The sequence below is a fragment of the Perca flavescens genome, chromosome 7 (genome assembly GCF_004354835.1).
Source record: "Perca flavescens isolate YP-PL-M2 chromosome 7, PFLA_1.0, whole genome shotgun sequence".
In the NCBI taxonomy this organism is placed as follows: Eukaryota; Metazoa; Chordata; class Actinopteri; order Perciformes; family Percidae; genus Perca; species Perca flavescens.
The window spans coordinates 8,638,940-8,657,613 of NC_041337.1; the positions used below are offsets into that span (position 1 = coordinate 8,638,940).

The following is an 18,674-nucleotide window of genomic DNA, read 5'->3' on the forward strand; positions in this document are numbered from 1 at the left end:
CTGCCAAGATGCTCTTGAGCAAGGCACCGAACCAGCCTTTCCAGGAGTCGCAGACCACTCCCCTCTGACATCTCTCCATTTGTGCGTGTGTGTGTGTGTGTGTGTGTGTGTGTGTGTGTGTGTGTGTGTGTATTTCAGGCCTGTGTGTTCTAACAGAGTGGGAAAAAAAAAATTTAATTTCCCCACCGGGGATCAATAAAAAGTAGTAAGTATTTAAATCTAGGCTCATATTGACTTCCAATAAACGCTGAAATGTATTTTGCAAAGAACGAGGACTTTGGATTTTGTCCCCTACAGACCTTTTTCATGGCAGACATGTTGACATGTCCTAGTAGGAAAAGCACAGGTGTATTCAAAACCATTACTGATGGCTGCATTCCACTTTAGGAGAGACCCTGGTACTGGGCATGCTGACTCACTGAAACAGCTTACTGGGACACTTGATGGAACTGAGCCATCGTTAAGGTTATCAATGTCAGCTGTGCTTTTCCTACTATGACAAGTCAACGTGTCTGCTGTGAAAAAGGTCTATTACTTCCATTGAAAGCACATAAGGAAGGGATCTCTTAATGACCAGTATAAACCGGTACAGCAAGCAAACCTGTTTTAATGTAGCCTACATACCATTTAAGGCCTCCTTGAAAAATTGTGAACCCATCCTTTAACACACGTGTCAAACTCAAGGCCCACGGGCCAAAAAGGTTTACAATACATTTTGGGCCACCTAGTTTTTGTCACTTTTTCTGACTTTGTCATATTTTTTATTTTTTGACGATTCGTAACTTTTTCCCTACGTTGTTGTCACTTTTGCCGAAGTTTTTGCCACTTTTAAGGATGTTTTTGTCACTTTTTTTGACGTTTTTGGGCGCTTTTTTTTTCTATGATGACTGAGGATCTTTTTTCAAGACTTCTTTAGGACCAAACTGTAAGTGAGAAGACTATATGACCCATGCAATAATACAATTTTTTTAAATTAAATAAAAGCATATCAATGAAGTAAACATGTCTGGCCCTTGATGTGCTTCTTATTTTTTAGTGTGGCCCTTAGTGAAGTTGAGTTTGACACCCAGTCGGCCATGTTTGGTTCCTCCAGAGGGTATATACTTGTATGTCGTTGTGAAGCTGAATGAAGAGAGCTTGTTCTAACCATAGATATAGATGTTCTATATCTATTGTTCTAACTGTCTGTTCTGCTTCCCACTGACTGCAAACGGCGGAGCGCTGCCTCTCGTGGCTGTGACTATAAATAAACCATGACGTCAGCTGAGCAGAAGTGAGTGCGTGCGTTGCCGCACGCAGTCAGCACAGAGTACTCAAACTCCCGTGTAGCTTTGCGATATTAATACACTACATCACCCACAGCTCCGCGTCTTACGCGTGCGCAAAAGACCCAATATGCTGACATGAACTACAAAATAATGTTAGTTGGACTACAACATTTCGCGCACCTGCGCAGTGGGGAACCCGAGTCCTTTTAAATGTACTGTACGTCCAAAGATGGCAGCTCAAGTCGACTTGCTCCGTGCCAAAGTAGAAGAAGAAAATGTGAGGATTGACAGTCTGGATAGATTCATTAGAGAGAAGAAAAAGAAGAAGAGAAGGGACCTGTCGCCGCCCGCTGACAAACGGGACAAGTGGGTGAAAGAAGCGAAGAGAGTGAAGCTCCCTCAGCACCCGAACCAGCAACACGCTGAGCCCCGGACCCAGCAGCCGCATCAGCTGCAGCAAAACCCGAAAGCCCACAAGTTCAGCGGAGATAAACATGTCTTGCACAGCCGCCACCACCGCCACCAGCAACAGCAGCACCACAACCGCAGTCTTACCAATGGTACAAAGAACCTGCAGCCGACTTTGCCTCCTCCGCCTCCGCGGAAGGTACCGGAGCAGCTGCAGAAGAAGCGAGCGGTGCTCCCCGAACCACCTGCGCTCTTCACTTTCACGCCTCTCAAAATGGTCAAGGCCAAGCCCCAGGAACTCAAAGACCAGCACCGGGATAAAGACCTGAAACTGAAGCTCAAGAAGGAAAACACCGAGGCGAATGTGAAACACGCAGAACTGAAGAAAAGCAAGGGTGAGTTTGATTATTTTATGCATATACCAAAAGGGGGGCTGGGTTCCTTATTTAGATATGGAATGGAATATAGAATATAGAATATAGAAAATATATATATATATATATATATATATATATATATATATATATATATATATATATATATATATATATATTTTTTTTTTTTTTTTTTTTTTCCCAGAGGGGTGTCCAGGGACAACATAAGTCTTTGACAGGTTGCAACAGGTTTACAATTTTCACTTAATATGTTTAGTAGGCTACTGTAACCGTATGTAGCCTACAATTGGTGTTTTGGTAGCAGATTTCAGTAACTTTTACCTGCTCTCTTACAGGTAAGGCACACTGTAGTGCCATTAAAAAGAACTAAAATATATGCTGACAAAATCTCATTCATTTGTGGTCCGGTGTAAATGATTTGAGATAAGCTGGGTAACTTATGTACAATATCGTTTTAAGTGTGGGTAGCATTACATTATGAATCACCATTGCTAAATTAATGAATTATGCATTGTTTTTAGAAAATAATGTTGTGATGTAGGGTTCAACAAGGTTACAGAGCAAAACACCCCCTCAGTTTCCCCTCACCATCTACATGTACCGTGCCCCTCTGACCTTTACTTACTCCTGTATCTGTAGAGCCGAGGCCCCACAATGAGAATGGCAAGTCTCTAACACTGGAGGAATATCTCCTGAAGAAGAAAAAGAAGAAGAAGAAGCACCGTGAGGATGAGCACAGTGGCAAGAAGGTCCGATACGTGCACAACAAAGCCGTTCAGACTGTGTGTGCAGGGCTCGGAGCAGATCTCAATCTGCCCGTTTGCCCCGATCCATCTCTGCCCGGCACCGTGAAGCACGAAAGCGACTGCCAGCCCGGCAGAGACACTATCGAGAACCACCAACCCTACCTCCGCGCTCTCAAACTGGGACACGTCCCCTTCCTGTCCCACCAAGACCACTACATCCGCAGCTCCTGCCTCCAGACAGGCACCTGGTGCGGACGCTTCATGCATGAGGAAAGGCAAGCCAATGGCGGGGGATCCGTTCTGCATGCCTACGCTGACGAGATAGCTTGTCTCAGCCCGGCTGAGATGGAGTGCTTCGCCCAGGAGTTTCTGGAGCTGGCCTTTGCGGAGAAGCCTCGAGGTGCAGCCTCGTATGCCTTGGCAGTGGTGCACAGGGCAGCCGCCTTCCTGCCCGACTTCCTGGACTACTTTGCCTTCAACTTCCCAAACACACCAGTCAAAATGGAGATACTGGGCAAGAAAGACATTGAGACTACCACCATTGCCAACTTTCACTCTCAGGTATGTTATTAAAAGGCAACTGGTCTGTGTGGCTTTGACAGAGGCTTTTGCATTGCACTCAACACCTATCAGTTTTATCACAACCAAATACAGGAGTCATTTAGTGTTGTTCTGGAACAGCTCAAACCGCAAGTTTCTTTTTTGAATTTGAAGATGTAGGGCTGCAACAAACAACTATTTTGATTATCAATAAATATGGCTGAGTAAAAAAAAATTTAGAAAAATAGTGAAAAATGCCCAAGTTGACATATTCATGCTTGTTTTGTCCAACCAGCTGTCCGAACCCAAAAAGAGTTTCAGTTTACCATCATAGAAATCTAAGATATACAGCAAATGTTCACATTTGAGAAGTTGGAACCAGAGACCTTTTGCTTAAAAAGCTTTTAAAAAAATTACTTAAAATGACAAATCGATCATCAAAATCGTTGTTATTTAATTTCTCGAGTCTAAATCATACTACTGTATATTGCTGGTTAAGTAGACAAGAGTGCAGTGGCACAGAATAGAATGTTGCAATGTATTAAACGTAATTTAGGCATACAGGGTCAGTTATAATCAGACCTCATATTGCATTTTGAGAGGCAAAGTGATAATAATGCATAATAACGGAGAGACTTTTTAGAAGAGGAACTCTAAAATTAAGCATTACGGATTTTGGTTACCTTGTTATATTACTGATACAAAACATAATTGATTTCTATTAAGAAACTAAAAAGAATATACATTAGTAACTTAGTTCCTTGTGGTTGGCATATGTAAAAAGTAAAAAAGAAAAAGAGCTGACTGCAGTGCGTTTGGAGCATGTTTGCCACCCAGTAGTTAGAGAGATCTAATGGAGTGGCATTTGCTCCACGTCGACACAGAGTCATACCTACAGTACCGTCACTGTCTAAGAAAGATGGCAGTGGAAGAGGGCAGTAGGGCTGCCACCTCTTAGTCGATTAGTCGACTAATCGGTCGTTTTGGTCTTAGTCGACTAAGATTTCTTTAGTCGATTAATCATTTTTTATGCTTATTCATGCTAAATTACTTATTTCCAAGAAACTTCTGAGCACATTTATGGTAAACACAAGATTTAAAGTGGTGCTTTTGCAGGATTAATTGTGGAGAAACTCAGTTTTACAGATGGTTAATTAACTACATTTATATTGTGCTTTTCTAGTCTTAACCACCTCTCAAGGCGCACAGCTCTGTTAATTAAATCAACTAATCGATTAGTTGACAAAATCCTATAAGTGTTAGTCGACTAAGAATTTCTTTAGTCGAGGACATCCCTAGAGGGCAGCGGTGTCTAAAGAAGTTAGAGAAGCGAGCTTGCGACAGGCCGGTCAGGACGGGAGGTCGTTGGTTCAATCCCCAGACCGACAGGACAAATCTGGGTGTGGAAAGTTACAACCACTGGGGGTTGCCCTTGAGCAAGGCCCTTAGCCCAAAACGGCTCCAGGGGAGCTGCTCAGCGGCCAGCAAATCAGGCTGTGGTTGTGCCGGGCAGCTCCCAGGTGTGAATGTGTGTAACTGTGTGAATGTGATCAGGGGGTACCTACAAAAAGAGAGGCTTCCTCTCAGTGAACCTTCCCCGAATAAATACGGGTTAAAAAGAGAGAGGGGCAGAAACAGTGTGCCAGTATGTCTGCCTGTGTAATGTTTGATCATCAGAGAACACAGAGAGAGCTCAGTTGGTTTCTGTTTATGCATGGTAAGTAGACCTAGCTTGATAATTTCACCATGGGGGGGGGGTCCAGAGAATACGTTAATGCTTTGAGAGCAGAATGATTGCACTGAAGTGCTTTGTTGTATCTGCTGCACTTTACTGGGCCCAGTGCTGTTTATAAAACTGCATCTTGTAGGCCTTTGGATGGGAAACATAATATAATGACAGCAGTGTTCACACACCAGGATAATAACTGTATGCAGGCAAACCTTTGCTACAACGGTTACAGTCTGTCATATTTTCTATGCAGTTACCTATACATTGGTACAGTAGCTGTGAGTAGTAATAATAATAATAAGGAATCTGCATATACTAGTATAAAACTCACAGGCTGTGATGTGCAGCTTATCTCCCAGACACACGTATAAGCATGTAAGGAATCCATCAGTGTGACTGTGTGTGGATTTTCAGAGTTAATAAAGGATCTGTCAGGCATGACGCGCTGCTGTAGCATCTTCACAGCCCAAATCTACCTCTAGCTTAAAGGATTATGTCAGACAAAAGTAATATTGTAGGTAACATACTGCTTCCTCAGAGCAGTAATTTGGTTTTGCTCAAAGCAGAACAGTGATGACAATACTGTTGGTGTAGTCTATGTGATACGCAGGTATATGCAGTATACCCACTGAGAAAGCTCCAGGATTTCCATATACCAATTTAAAAATGCGCAATGGCTCGTAATCACATACTTTCCATTATAATTTTGATATATTTTGAATTGTCAAAATATAGGTTGAAAAAGGTATTTTCACCATAAATTGGTGCATAAAAGTGTGTCGGAATGCAAGGAAATGAAGTCTTTGACACTCAAAATTTCCCTGGGGGAGGGCACCCAGACCCACCAGTATGATATGCCACCCCCCCTCCAAAAAGGCCCATTCTGGCCCATATATATGTAGGCCCATACAGTAGAGTATACCCACTACAATACATTAGACTACACCACTGGACAATACCAAGGAAGTCAGGAGTTTTTTGGTAAAGCATTAGCAATAATTTTTGTAGATAGATCCACATATATCTTCTTTTTTTTTTTTTTTGTCCAACTACTAACTGGAAAAAAACTGTTCTAAAACAATTAGGATCACAGCTTTGTTCAAATAATCGATTGTCCAATTGAAATCAATCTTTGTTTGAGTGATCTGATATTGATTATTTAAAGTCCTATATCGATCTTTTAATACATGCCTTTCCACCATGGTGTGGTGAGCTGAACCCCAAAAAGAGGGTCCATTAATGTAAACATCAACTTGGTGCATTCTAAAAATATTTTAGGGTTGCTTCTCATTTGTACAGTTTACCGCATAAGTTCTCTGAGAATCTCTCCAAGCAAAATTGGCATTGTAACTTTCTTTTTTCTTTTCTTTTTTTTAAACCTGTCCCTTTTTATATATTTGTATAGTCTTTTAGAAGCTCGTTTATATTTATGATTTATATATTTATTCAGCTGTTTTGCGCTTTTGCACTGATAGGTCTGCATCCAATTTTGTTTGTATATGTTCAATGACAATGCGTCAGACTATCTAATAGACTATCCTATTCTGAAATGTCCCTAACCTAATTGATATCCAGTCGGGACCTTGTGAATTGGAATGGGATTGATTTGGGAAAACAATGGCGATGCCCAGCCCTAATTAGCATATAGCTTATACTGTATACATCATTAATGAGTGTGTAGAACCGACTGGGACGCATTGAATGACATAAGCTGTTTCTCCTGTCCTAGGTGAGCCGGACTTACTGTTCAGGAACCTACCGGTCCGGACCCATGAGGCAGATCAGCTTGGTGGGAGCTGTGGATGAGGAAGTTGGAGACTTTTTCCCAGAGTTCCTCGACATGCTGGAGGAGTCGCCCTTTCTCAAGGTTGGAAAAAGATTTATTGATCATTTTTATGAATATTCTATCTTAGGTAGTAAACCACAGCACGGCAGTCACAACAGGAACAATGTTTTTGCTCTGGCGTCGCTAAGCTCCGGACGCAGCGACGGTGGCTCTGCTAAATAGTCTCTGCTAAATAGTCTCTGGAAGGAACTTGTTTTGGTGGAACATTTGCACCCCACAAAAGAAAATGCCAATTACAATATTAAATGAAGTTAACTGTTCACACAATACAGTAACATGAGCTATTTAAATTAGCTGATAAATGGTTAAACCTCATTATCTCTTACCAGTGTATCTCCGTGTGTACTTCGTCCACAGGAATCCCACCAATCGGTCCCGAATCGTCCCAGTTAGAGAGGAAATGCCGTAAACATATTCTTTGTAAATCTTTACACTCATTCCCAGATAGAACCAAGCGTTCTTGCATTATCCAAATTGTCTTCAAAACTTCCATTTTTTTTTTTTTAGCATGTAGCTTGCTAGCTTGAAGGTTGTTGTTGTTTCCCCGAAGGGAGAACGGCAACACACAGAGAGAGGAAGGTTAGGGACATCCAGTGCATGTCCATCGCCTTCCGCTCATGTCAGGCAACGATTCTGGAAACGTACTTCCATTGATCCAGACTATACTTTTCATAACTGTGTGTGTGTGTGTGTGTGTGTGTGTGTGTGTGTGTGTGTGTGTGTGTGTGTGTGTGTGTGTGTGTGTGTGTGTGTGTGTGTGTGTGTGTGTGTGTGTGTGTGTGTGTGTGTGTGTGTGTGTGTGTGTGTGTCCACAGATGACCCTACCGTGGGGAAGCCTCTCCAGTCTGAAGCTGGACTGTCGCTCTCAGAGTGACGATGGGCCCATCATGTGGGTACGACCGGGGGAACAAATGGTACCCACCGCTGACATGCCCAAGTCTCCATTCAAAAGACGCAGGTACTGTACAGCCCCAGCTGTAGAAAATGTGTTAGTTACGGTGGTAGGGTTGGGGTTGCCATCTGGGGGGGGGGGCGTGATGGATAGTTCCAGTCACTTTGTCATGTATTCACTTCGTTGAAACAAGAGAAGAAAGCCTCACTGATGTGAAGAACAGAACAGGACAGAGATACGTATAGAAATGCTCTCTGCCTGCCATATGCCAACGCTCCGGTGAGTCCACTCACCCCGTCTCTGCCCGGGCGTGCCCCAGCTGCCCGCACGTTTGTTGACAAACTCCGACGCACACTCGGCTGTGAAATGGCAATTCATTTTTACATCCATTTTTATTGATTTAGAGGAAGATACAATGTACAATGCAACATTAAAATGTAAATTATAACAAGACCTCTTTCTATTAACCCCATCCCACCCACAACAAACCCTTTTTGCTGAGGAAAAGAGGACAGAAAGAAGAAGAAAAAAACAAAATAAATAAAAAAAAAAACAAAGAAGACAAATAAATAAATAAAAATAAAAACACCGTTCTTCTATTACTCGTGATAGCAAATCGTGTAATCCTTGTGCTTTACAATTCTTAGCAGTTATTAAGAGGAAAGTGTGATTTATCCCTTTTTAAATAATAAACGACAGTTACACTCATTGCCAGCAAATGCTCTTTCCGTTGTGATTGGTGGTATCTTGACAACTCGCGGTTACCTTGTTTCCTACAGACTGTGTTGATGCGACTTGTACATTACACCCACTCAAACCGTACAGAGTAACACAGCAGATATATATATATATATATATGTATATTTTTTTTTTTGACGACTTAGTTAAGGCGGCAGGCGCATGTTGTTAAGGGCCCCGCCTTAACTGCAAAGTGCTGTGGGAAACCCTGATAGTTGTTATGGAAATATAGGTAAAAACATGCTTGTGAAAGTGTAGACTTAAAACCTGTCTTCTTGTTCTTTCCCCATGCCCCCCACCCCCCACATCTTCACATCTTTTTGTCTAGGTCCATGAATGAGATCAAAAACCTCCACTACCTGCCGAGGGCCAGTGAACCCAGAGAGGTTCTGTTTGAGGACCGGACTAAGGCCCATGCTGACCATGTAGGCCAGAGCTTTGACTGGCAGAGCACCGCTGCTGTGGGGGTTCTGAAGGCGGTGCACTTTGGAGAATGGTGAGTGCCTATTGATATTAAGGATATTAGATTTTTGGGGTTCGGCCGAATACCGAATCCACTGGTTAAGATTCGATGTCAAATTCGAACCAGAATACCGAATCCTACTCCCATCCTCAGTCCATTAACACGGTAAAGTGGGTTCAAGTTTCTAGCTGTGACTGTCCTTCCTTTGCCGTACCTGAAGTTGCTACATTTTGGCTGCTGTCTGTAGATTCCTTCATGCACCACTCTTTCAGATGTCTCATACGCAAATGTTTAACAGTGGCAATGTTGTATATGGTTTAGGGTAGGGCTGGGTATCGTTCAGAATCTTTCGATCCGGTGCCAATTTTGATACCTCAGTTTTGATACCGATTCCCAACGATACTTTTTTCGATACCATATGTTTTAAAATCCATTTCAACATCAACAAAAATACATTAAACACAAAGCTTTTATTTTCCACCTTAATTGTGAATCAAAACAGTTAACAAAATTAAAAAATTCTGATAAGTAAAACTGCTCCCTCAGAGTAACATTAATAAAAGTACCTTGCCTTACAAGCTCAGCCTGTCAGTCAGTCATCAGGGCAGAGAAACCACCGTTGTGGCTGCTTGTCTAAGAGGAAGTGTAACATCAACAGCACCGCGACCTCTTTCAGCTCGCCATTAATAGGCTCGTTGGAGATGAACTGCACCTCGCCTGTAAAGTAGACGAGAGCAGGCGGCAGCAGCGGGGGGGGCGGTAACAAAAGTCCGCTCTCAAGTCGGACAGTTTTCCAGCTGATTCCAGCAGCATTCAGACTGAACAGGAAGTGACACAAACACTGTGGTTTGATTCCGATTTAATAAAATGTTATCAGACCCATATATCAGCTCCTACACAGTCTCCAGTTGATTTTATTATGACAGAGTAGCTGTCACAATTCTCTACATGTGATTTGTTGCTGTTTTTAATTATCAACAGACTGTAGATGATCTGCAATCTGAACAGATTTAGTCTCTCTGACTTCTAAACATAACTATAAACATCACTACATGTGTTCTGTACAGAATAAGCTTTTAAATCAGACAAATAGCAGTTAAAATCCCTCCGATTCAAAATCAATAAAAAAGTTTATATAAAACGTCATCATGTTAAGTCGATTCTGAACCAATCAGCTGTTCGATCAGATGAGAGGCCGGCGTTTCCCAGCATGCAGTTATCGTTGCCCACGTGTGCATGACGTCAGAGCAAGTCGGGATTAAGTCGGACACAAATCTAACCGGCATGCATTGGGTGGCGATCGCCGGTGATCGATTCTGCGCAGATCTGGCTCATCTCGAACGAGCCTATTATCATATCGCAGCAAACGCTGTCTGCGTGAAGTTTAAATAAAACTGTGACCACACTTAAAACCAACCGTGACTTTCTGTGACTTCAACAAAACTGCAGACAGTTTACTCCGTCCACACCTAACCGTGTGTGTGTGTGCGCGTGTGTGTGTGTCGGTCGGAGCTCCGGTCTGTGTCAATATGCAGAGAGGACAGATAAGCTTGCGCTTACGTGCTCCGATGCTTTTGGAACCGAAATTTGGCACCGAAAGATAAAGAATTTTTCAATACTCATAGGATTGGAGATTTTTTTCGATACCATAAAAGTATCGACGTTTGGTACCCAGCCCTAGTTTAGGGTCCTTGCCACCATGAGACAAATCGGCTTTGCGATTGAACATGTAGCTGGACTTGAATGGCCTTGTTTTGACTGAAAGTACTGCCAAACAACACTTTTTCTGCTCACGAGTTCCATTTTCCCTTTCTCACCGCCTACTGCATTGAACGGTCCACCTACGTAAACACCTTTCCGTAATTATCGGCGGCGGCATGACGTCAACCAGCGTAGCGCTCGTTGTGCAAGCGTAGGGTTCAGTGGAAAATATTCTAAGGTTCGGCAGAAACCGAACCCCGTCAAAAAGCCCAATATTCGTCCGAATCCGAATCCTGGATTCGGTGCTAATTGATCCTAATTGATATGCCTTAACAAATATGTTGGGACGCAGTCATTAATGTTCGCAATGACATAATGTGTTGAGAAACGCGAATACAGTAAGTCTGTGTGTTTTATGCTTTTTTTGGTAATGTGTTACAGGAATAACCGACCTCGGATAACCAAAGACGTGGTGTGTTTCCAGGCGGGGGACTTCAACGACGTTGTCCAGAGGCTGCAGCTGGATCTGTATGAGCCCCCAGTGTCTCAGGTACGCAGTGGCGGATGTAGAAAATTTTACATGGGGTGGCAAAGGGGGGGCAAGAGGTCTTGGCAGGGTGGCAGGGGTAGACAGTACGTGGGAATCCCTATATGTGAATGGCTTTAACCAAACAAAAATACTTTTAATACTTTTCAGAGCCATATTCCTCAGCCACTAACAAAACCAATTCTTCTGTTAAGAAGTCATTGTTTGATGGATCTAAAGCTTGTATACCTCTCATTATCTTGCTGCTAGAGATTGAACAGCACCTGTCCGTCTCACTGATCATTGAGTCTATGATGGGAATGAATATACCTGTTCTAAACATGGACATAGCCAATGCATATAAGTGACATTACATATTATCCTACTGTACGGCAATTTATATGGAAGAAAAATAAAAACAAACCATTTGGTCCAGGGGTAACTACAGGCCACACCCTCCCTGTCATCTTCATCTGCCTCCTCCTGATCACTCTCTGCCTCTGTCCCTCTCTCTGAATCTGGAGCCTCCTCTTCATCCCTCACTGATTCTTCTTTTTCCTCATCTCCTTCACTTATTTCCTCTTCTCCTTCTGTGGTCTTCTCTTGCTCTGACCCTCCATGGTCTCTCCAATTTACTGCCTTCTCCTTCATTTCCCTCATTCTCTTCATCCTGTGTACTTCTTTGAATTTTCTTAGCAAAAAAGCTGGCAATATCCCACCTTTAGCCTTCCTTTTAATGTTTAGGCTCCAGCTAATTTCTTCAGCTAGGCTACTCTGACCTGAAAAGCTGTGTTAATTATTTTATTACATTTACACTTAGGGCCCTGTAGCTAATAAGTAGCTTATAACAAATATAAATGTATCACATGCACACAACAGTTATGTTTAGACTAGGCTATTTAATCCTATGGTATTTGTTATTTCCCCAGTTGTAACCTGGTTTAATTTGTGCAGCCGTATTGGTGGGGTATGTGAGAGGAAGTGGATTTTATAGGACTGCTTAGCTAATCAAATAAAATTGATCCATCTCCCAACTGGCACCGTATTGTGTGTTGTAACGTAACGTCGGCGAAACGGCGACCATCAATAAAGGTTATTGATACAAACAAGATTTTATATTTTAGATTAAACTGTTCAAAACTAATCAAAGGGCAGTGTGCTCTTACAAATCAGGAGGGAGCGATTTGAGCGCTGATTTTGGCTAACGTAATAGACATTCATTACAAATGTAACTTTAAGTTAAATGTGTGTTTAAACTACACCTGGGGAAACTGACTTCTGACTTCCCCTTCAGAGGCTCGGGGGCAGCTCAGTCTCTCCAGCCGGGTTGCAGGACCATCGCACCGCGGCAGACTCGCTGTGTGTGAGCCAGACTGAGCGAACGCCGTTCTCACATTTGAATCAGGGACGTAGCTAAGTATTTGAGGGTCAGGGGGCTAAGAATACATTAGAAATTTAAATTGACTTCTTCACTGTTGGTAAATGTATTGTTTAGTTCACTGTTTTGAGAAGCTTGTGGACATAGTGGCGGTTTGTTTTTACAAATTCAGTTTTCGGATCACCAAAGTTAGGGGGGCAGCTGGGGGGGCAAGGCTCTAGAGTGTGGGGGGAGATCCGCCCCTGCAGGTACGTTATCCTTTAGGATGTGTATGTCAGAGCATATCTCCTTGGTCCCCCAAAAACAATTACAAAGTCGCTGGTGTGATAAATCAAGTCAAAATGTAGAAGACTTTCTTCAGGAAAGATAGCAGAGTCAAGACTTTAATTCATGCTGTATGGAGAGGAGACCTGTAAATAGTGTCCTCCTCTGCCCTTTTAGAGGCAGGTTATTTTTTATTTTTTTTTTTAAACACCCTTTGCCTTCCCTGGGCGAAAGACTTTTGATGTCAAACTCTTAAGCGCGATTCATCGTTGTGCAGAGGCTCCACGCAGAGCTTTGGCCATAGCCTACGTAAGTGGCCAGAAGCTAATGCTTGTACGTTGGTGTGTGCGTCGATTTCTTTAAGGGAATCAGGCTGGTGTGTGTCTGTGGGGAGTGTGTGGTCGAGCAAGTGAGAGAGTGACAGGTACCGACTCTAGAGTCCTAGTGAGAGAAACAAAGTGCTTTCTGACCACGGTGGGAAATCTGTAGCAGAAGTTAACCCTCTCCTTGATTTCATGTTGTTTATGGAGAAGGAGAACCAGGAAATGAGTCGGGGGGGAAATGCAACGCTACCAAGCCACGGCCGAGCGACGTGCGTCGCCGCGACGTGTAGTTACATTTTCCGAGAGGTGCACGTCAGGCTGGGGCGTAGGGTCCGGCGTAGGGTCTGTGTCTCCACGTAGCTACGTACGTAGCCGCGGCGTAGATTTGACGCAGAAGCATAACTCACGCTTTAGCCTTCTCCTTTGATGTTACCTCTCAGTTAACTGTCAGACTCTCCTCTGACAGACTCCCACACATCATCCAAGTGAACACATGGAGTACAAAGTAGGGCTGCCCAATATGAGGAAAATATGCGATTTGCGATAATGATATTACTTGATAAATAAACCGATAGGCCTATTAAAGTCTACTCAGTTCTGCTGCTTCTGGTATTCTGCTGAAATACAATTTTAATTTTAGAACAAATGAAAGGAAATCCTTTCTAACATTGTTTTATCTAACAAATTGAACTTTGAATTAAACATAAAAGGCAGCACTAAAAAAAAAGGCTTAACAGTTAACACCAGTTTTTCTCTGATATTCTCTTTTATCCAACACAAAAAAAAAATCTCTGAGTGTCTTTGTTATACGCCACAGCCTTTCGCAATGTGTTTATTGCGGCAGTTGTTATCGCAAAGGTGTTAAATGGCCGATTTATTGTGCTGCACCGGTACAAAGATCAAAAATCTCTTTCTGCACAAAGTTTCCCACGTTTCACCATCACATCTTTGTTTGGATATTATACTGCAGATATAGATAGATAGATAGATAGATAGATAGATAGATAGATAGAGTACAGGCCAAAAGTTTGGACACACCTTCTCATTCAATGCGTTTCTTTTTTATTTTCATGACTATTTACATTGTAGATTCTCACTGAAGGCATCAAAACTATGAATGAACACATATGGAATTATGTACTTAACAAAAAAGTGTGAAATAACTGAAAACATGTCTTATATTTTAGATTCTTCAAAGTAGCCACCCTTTGCTTTTTTATTAATAAGGGAAGAAATTCCACTAATGAACCCTGACAAAGCACACCTGTGAAGGTAAAACCATTTCAGGTGACTACCTCATGAAGCTGATTGAGAGAACACCAAGGGTTTGCAGAGTTATCAAAAAAAGCAAAGGGTGGCTACTTTGAAGAATCTAAAATACAAGACATGTTTTCAGTTATTTCACACTTTTTTGTTAAGTACATAATTCCATATGTGTTCATTCATAGTTTTGTTGCCTTCAGTGAGAATCTACAATGTAAATAGTCATGAAAATAAAAAAATATATATATATATATATATATATATATATATATATATATAATATAATATAATATAATCTCCTGCTAAAATGTTAAACCTGAAACGACTGTGTGTCTCTATGCAGTGTGTCCAGTGGGTGGACGATGCCAAGCTCAACCAGCTGAGGAGAGAAGGCATCCGCTACGCCCGCGTCCAGCTGTGTGACGACGACATCTACTTCATCCCACGCAACGTCATCCACCAGTTCAAGACGGTGTCGGCGGTCTGCAGCCTGGCCTGGCACATCCGCCTCAAACGGTACCATCCAGAGGGGGAGGACCGGGAGGAGCCCAGTGATCTCAGCCCCACCTCAGGGCGATTCTCCTTCTCCTCCCCGGCCAGGCCCGACGCCACCGTGACCCCCTGTGCCCGGCCACAGGGAGACAACACCCGTGGGGGCGTGGCCAAGACTGAAGAGCCAGAGTTCCAGAGGCCAGCGTCGCCTCCCCAGGAGCCTCAGCCGGCCCCTCCACAGCCCACCAAATCTGCTCACTTGCCCCCAAGACACCAGAACCCCCCCCTTTCCTTTGAACCAGTCCACCCTGGATGTACACCTTCAACAGAGCCCACCCTTACAAAAGATTTCGGCCGCACTGCGGGGTTCCCGAAATGACCCCCCCCAATATCTCACTCCATCTCTGCCCACTGCAGAGGAGCGTATGGGAAGGACTCGTCGACTAAAACTGACATCTGAGTCAATCACGAAGCCTTCTCATTATTCATCGCACTTCTTTCTTTTTTATCTTTAAATGTTGATCAAATGTTCCCGTATGTTTTTCAGTCAAAGGGACTTAATGGGACTATGTAACACATTTTGTTCTTTTTTTTGTTTTGTTGATAGCACCTGAACTCTCTACTGTCTCATTCAAAAAAATTTTAGACTGATAATATGAGTTTCCACACTAAAGCTTGATTTATGGTTCTGCGTTGAATCTACGCTGTAGCCACGGTACGTAGGTACGTGTACATACGGACCCTACGCCCTACACTTCGGACACGACGCAGACCACAACCGCTGTGATTGGTCCGCTCGGCCGTGGCTTGGTAGCGTCTCATTTCCCCCTACTCATGTCCTGCTTCTCCTTCTCCATAAACAACATGAAATCAAGGAGAGGGTTAACTTTTGGTGCTACAGATTTCTGACCGTGGTCAGAAAAGAACAGGTGAGACACTTTGTTTCCCTGTCGCCACCGCTGGAGTCGGTACTCGCTCCGAAGCTAATCCACGTCACTCTCTCTCGCTCTACCACACACTCCCCCCGCACACACACACACCGGCTCTGCTATTCTCTTAAAGAGATATGCTAGAACGATGCAGACACACTAGCGCACAGGTATAGACCCTCACAGGAGCATAACTATAAATCAAGCTTTACTGTAAGAGACCCATTCTTTATGTATGTTCAAGGCTCCGCTGTTTCTTTAGTTTTGACACAATTATTTCATGGAGGATCGAAGTCTGTGGCAGTTAGGATTGTTTACATATGTAATATATGATTACTCTGGAAGCATGATATTTACTGTTTTATTCATTTCAGCGACAGGGGCATGTAGACTACCCTTACCCAGAAGATACAGTCGACTTAGTTTCAGAGATTTAGGACATTGTCTTTTGTCCGTAAAGCTGGGCCTTTGTCATTTAAAAAAAAAAGCTCCAAATGAATATTGAATTTCCTGGATTGGTTACAGCCAGATAAAAAAAAAAAATAATAATAAAACATACTGGGAGCATAAAATGATCTAATTAAAATAAAATATATATATATATTTTTTTTTTTTTTGGTCAGCTTTATAAGTTGCGGTTTGCACAATTCTTTATTTAAATGCCATTTTATACGCTTCCCTTTTTCTTACTGTTGATATTGTATTTGATAATTTATTTATTTTTCTTAAGACTGAGCAGCACATATGAACACAGGTTTATAACCAGTGATGAATATTTAAGACGATTATCTTATTAGACGAGAAGCCTCCAAATGACTAAAGAATCATGGCTATTGCACTTTGCAATAATTGTCTGAATCTTTTCTTCAGGTGTGGAGTATGTCTTCAAAATTTGGTATGTAAATATTATGTTGTTGTTATAGCTGGGAATATGTGAATGCTGTCGGTGCGCTCAAGTCATTTTTTCATTTGACTTGAATTTGTTCATCATCTGGTGATGTCTCTATGATGGGTGATGAAGGCATCGTTGTAGCGGGCTACTGTGGTTGTCTGTGAGTGTAATGGTGTGATACTGCGAATACCTGTTGTTCCTTTCTCATAGTTGCAGCAAAGTCCGAAATAATGAGGCCGGCTACAAAATGATCCAAGACTGAAGCGTTCTGCAGTGTGACAGATGTAAGTGAATTTCGCATTTCTTTCAAAGTCCTCTGTCCTAAAATGTCTCCTAACTTCACGTTGAACATGGTCGCCAGAAGTTCCTCATCAGAGATCGGCTGAACCTCCCAGAGGCCTTTGTTCTGTAGTTTTACTCTAAGGAAGTGATAATGTGATACTACCTTTGCTTTACCACTGACCACATCTCCGTGCCTTGTTCTGGATACGGTTTGCCTCATTTAACACGGCGAGGTTAGAATGGTTAGGGCTGGGTATCGGTAAAAAAGTTTCCAGAACCGATACCAATACCGTGACTCGATACCATTTCCTGAACGCTACTTTTTTCGATAGAAATTGTATAAAAAAATCCATTTTAACAAAAATAAATAAATAAATGACAACATTAAACAATACAGCACAAATCTTTTTATTCATTTTTGAGCCCCTACTATCGGTCTCTGTATAGTCTCGCGTTGCCAGACCTTCCTCCACAGCGCTGCAGTGGAGGGTCTGTCTAGTCCACACAGCATTCCGGGATGGGAGAAAAACGTGCTCTGGTTTATTGGCATTTCTTTAAACCAATCACAATTGTCTTGGGCGCCGCTAAGCGCCCCACGGAGCAACAGTGCCACTGTAAAATAGCCTCGGGAAGGAACTTGTTTTGGTGGAACATGTGTATGTTCAAAAGTTGTTTTCGTCGTGCGACAGAAAACTCAGATTGGACAGATAGTCTAGCTAGCTGTCTGGATTTACCCTGCAGAGATCTGAGGGGCAGTTAACCATAGTCATCATCCACCTGAGTTTAGAACGCCAACACAAAGAAAGCGGAAGGTAACGGACATCCAGCCGAAAAGAGGGACATCAAGCGGAATTTCCGGCGGCACCGGAGCAATCCCGGAAGTGGAACATCGTGGATCTAGACTAGTCTCTGTGTGTAACCGAGAGTGTTCCCCGCGTGTCTCTACGACGTGTAACGTCAGACAGCCAATCAGCAGCGTTATTAGATCTGGGTAGAAGCGTGCTGCATGCTTATTGGCTCACTGACGCTGATGAGATTCACTCCTTAGGTATTTAAATTTGGTATTGAATGACGAGGCACATTTCAATTACTTTGATAGTATGGAGGCAATTAAGTCGGTGCCTGAAAAGTTATGGAAGTTCGGTACCCAGCCCTACGAATCGTAAAATAGGGATTGGCCAAGCAGCCACACTGCATCTTGTTTTTTGTTTTTGTTTTTCTATTTATAAATCTAGTGCTCACATGATGATTTTTTGATTTTACATCTGCATGTTGCCTGGAAGAAACAATTACTAAATGATAGTATCATACAGCACATACTAGATCCCATTGAGGAATCTGATTGGTTTAATATATTATTGTTTGTCAGAAACATGGCTTACTAGCTCAACATAGAAATAAGTTGACCGTTCCAATACTGTCCCATCAGCCTTTGGTTCTATCTGTTGTGATGCTCTGTGTTCCAGCACCAATGATTGCTGTTGTTAATGTGTGTACCGAGGCATTTTTCATCATATTGTTATCTGTCAGTATCCTGGATGAGAAGTTACAGACAGGAGGGATCCACTACCAATATGTTTCAGGCTTGTTAAGTAGGAG

The 18,674-nt window shown here is 42.6% G+C and overlaps 1 protein-coding gene across 1 annotated transcript; it reads left to right on the top strand.

Moving 5' to 3' along the window:
- The first annotated feature begins 1,474 nt into the window (after positions 1-1,474).
- rsbn1 (round spermatid basic protein 1) lies at positions 1,475-15,820 on the top strand. Its single transcript, XM_028582398.1, has 7 exons — positions 1,475-2,071; positions 2,711-3,378; positions 6,816-6,953; positions 7,748-7,890; positions 8,891-9,058; positions 11,168-11,276; positions 14,824-15,820. The coding sequence occupies exons 1-7, from the start codon at positions 1,498-1,500 to the stop codon at positions 15,349-15,351; spliced, it is 2,328 nt and encodes a 775-aa protein (XP_028438199.1). The 5' UTR covers positions 1,475-1,497; the 3' UTR covers positions 15,352-15,820.
- The last annotated feature ends 2,854 nt before the right edge of the window (positions 15,821-18,674 follow it).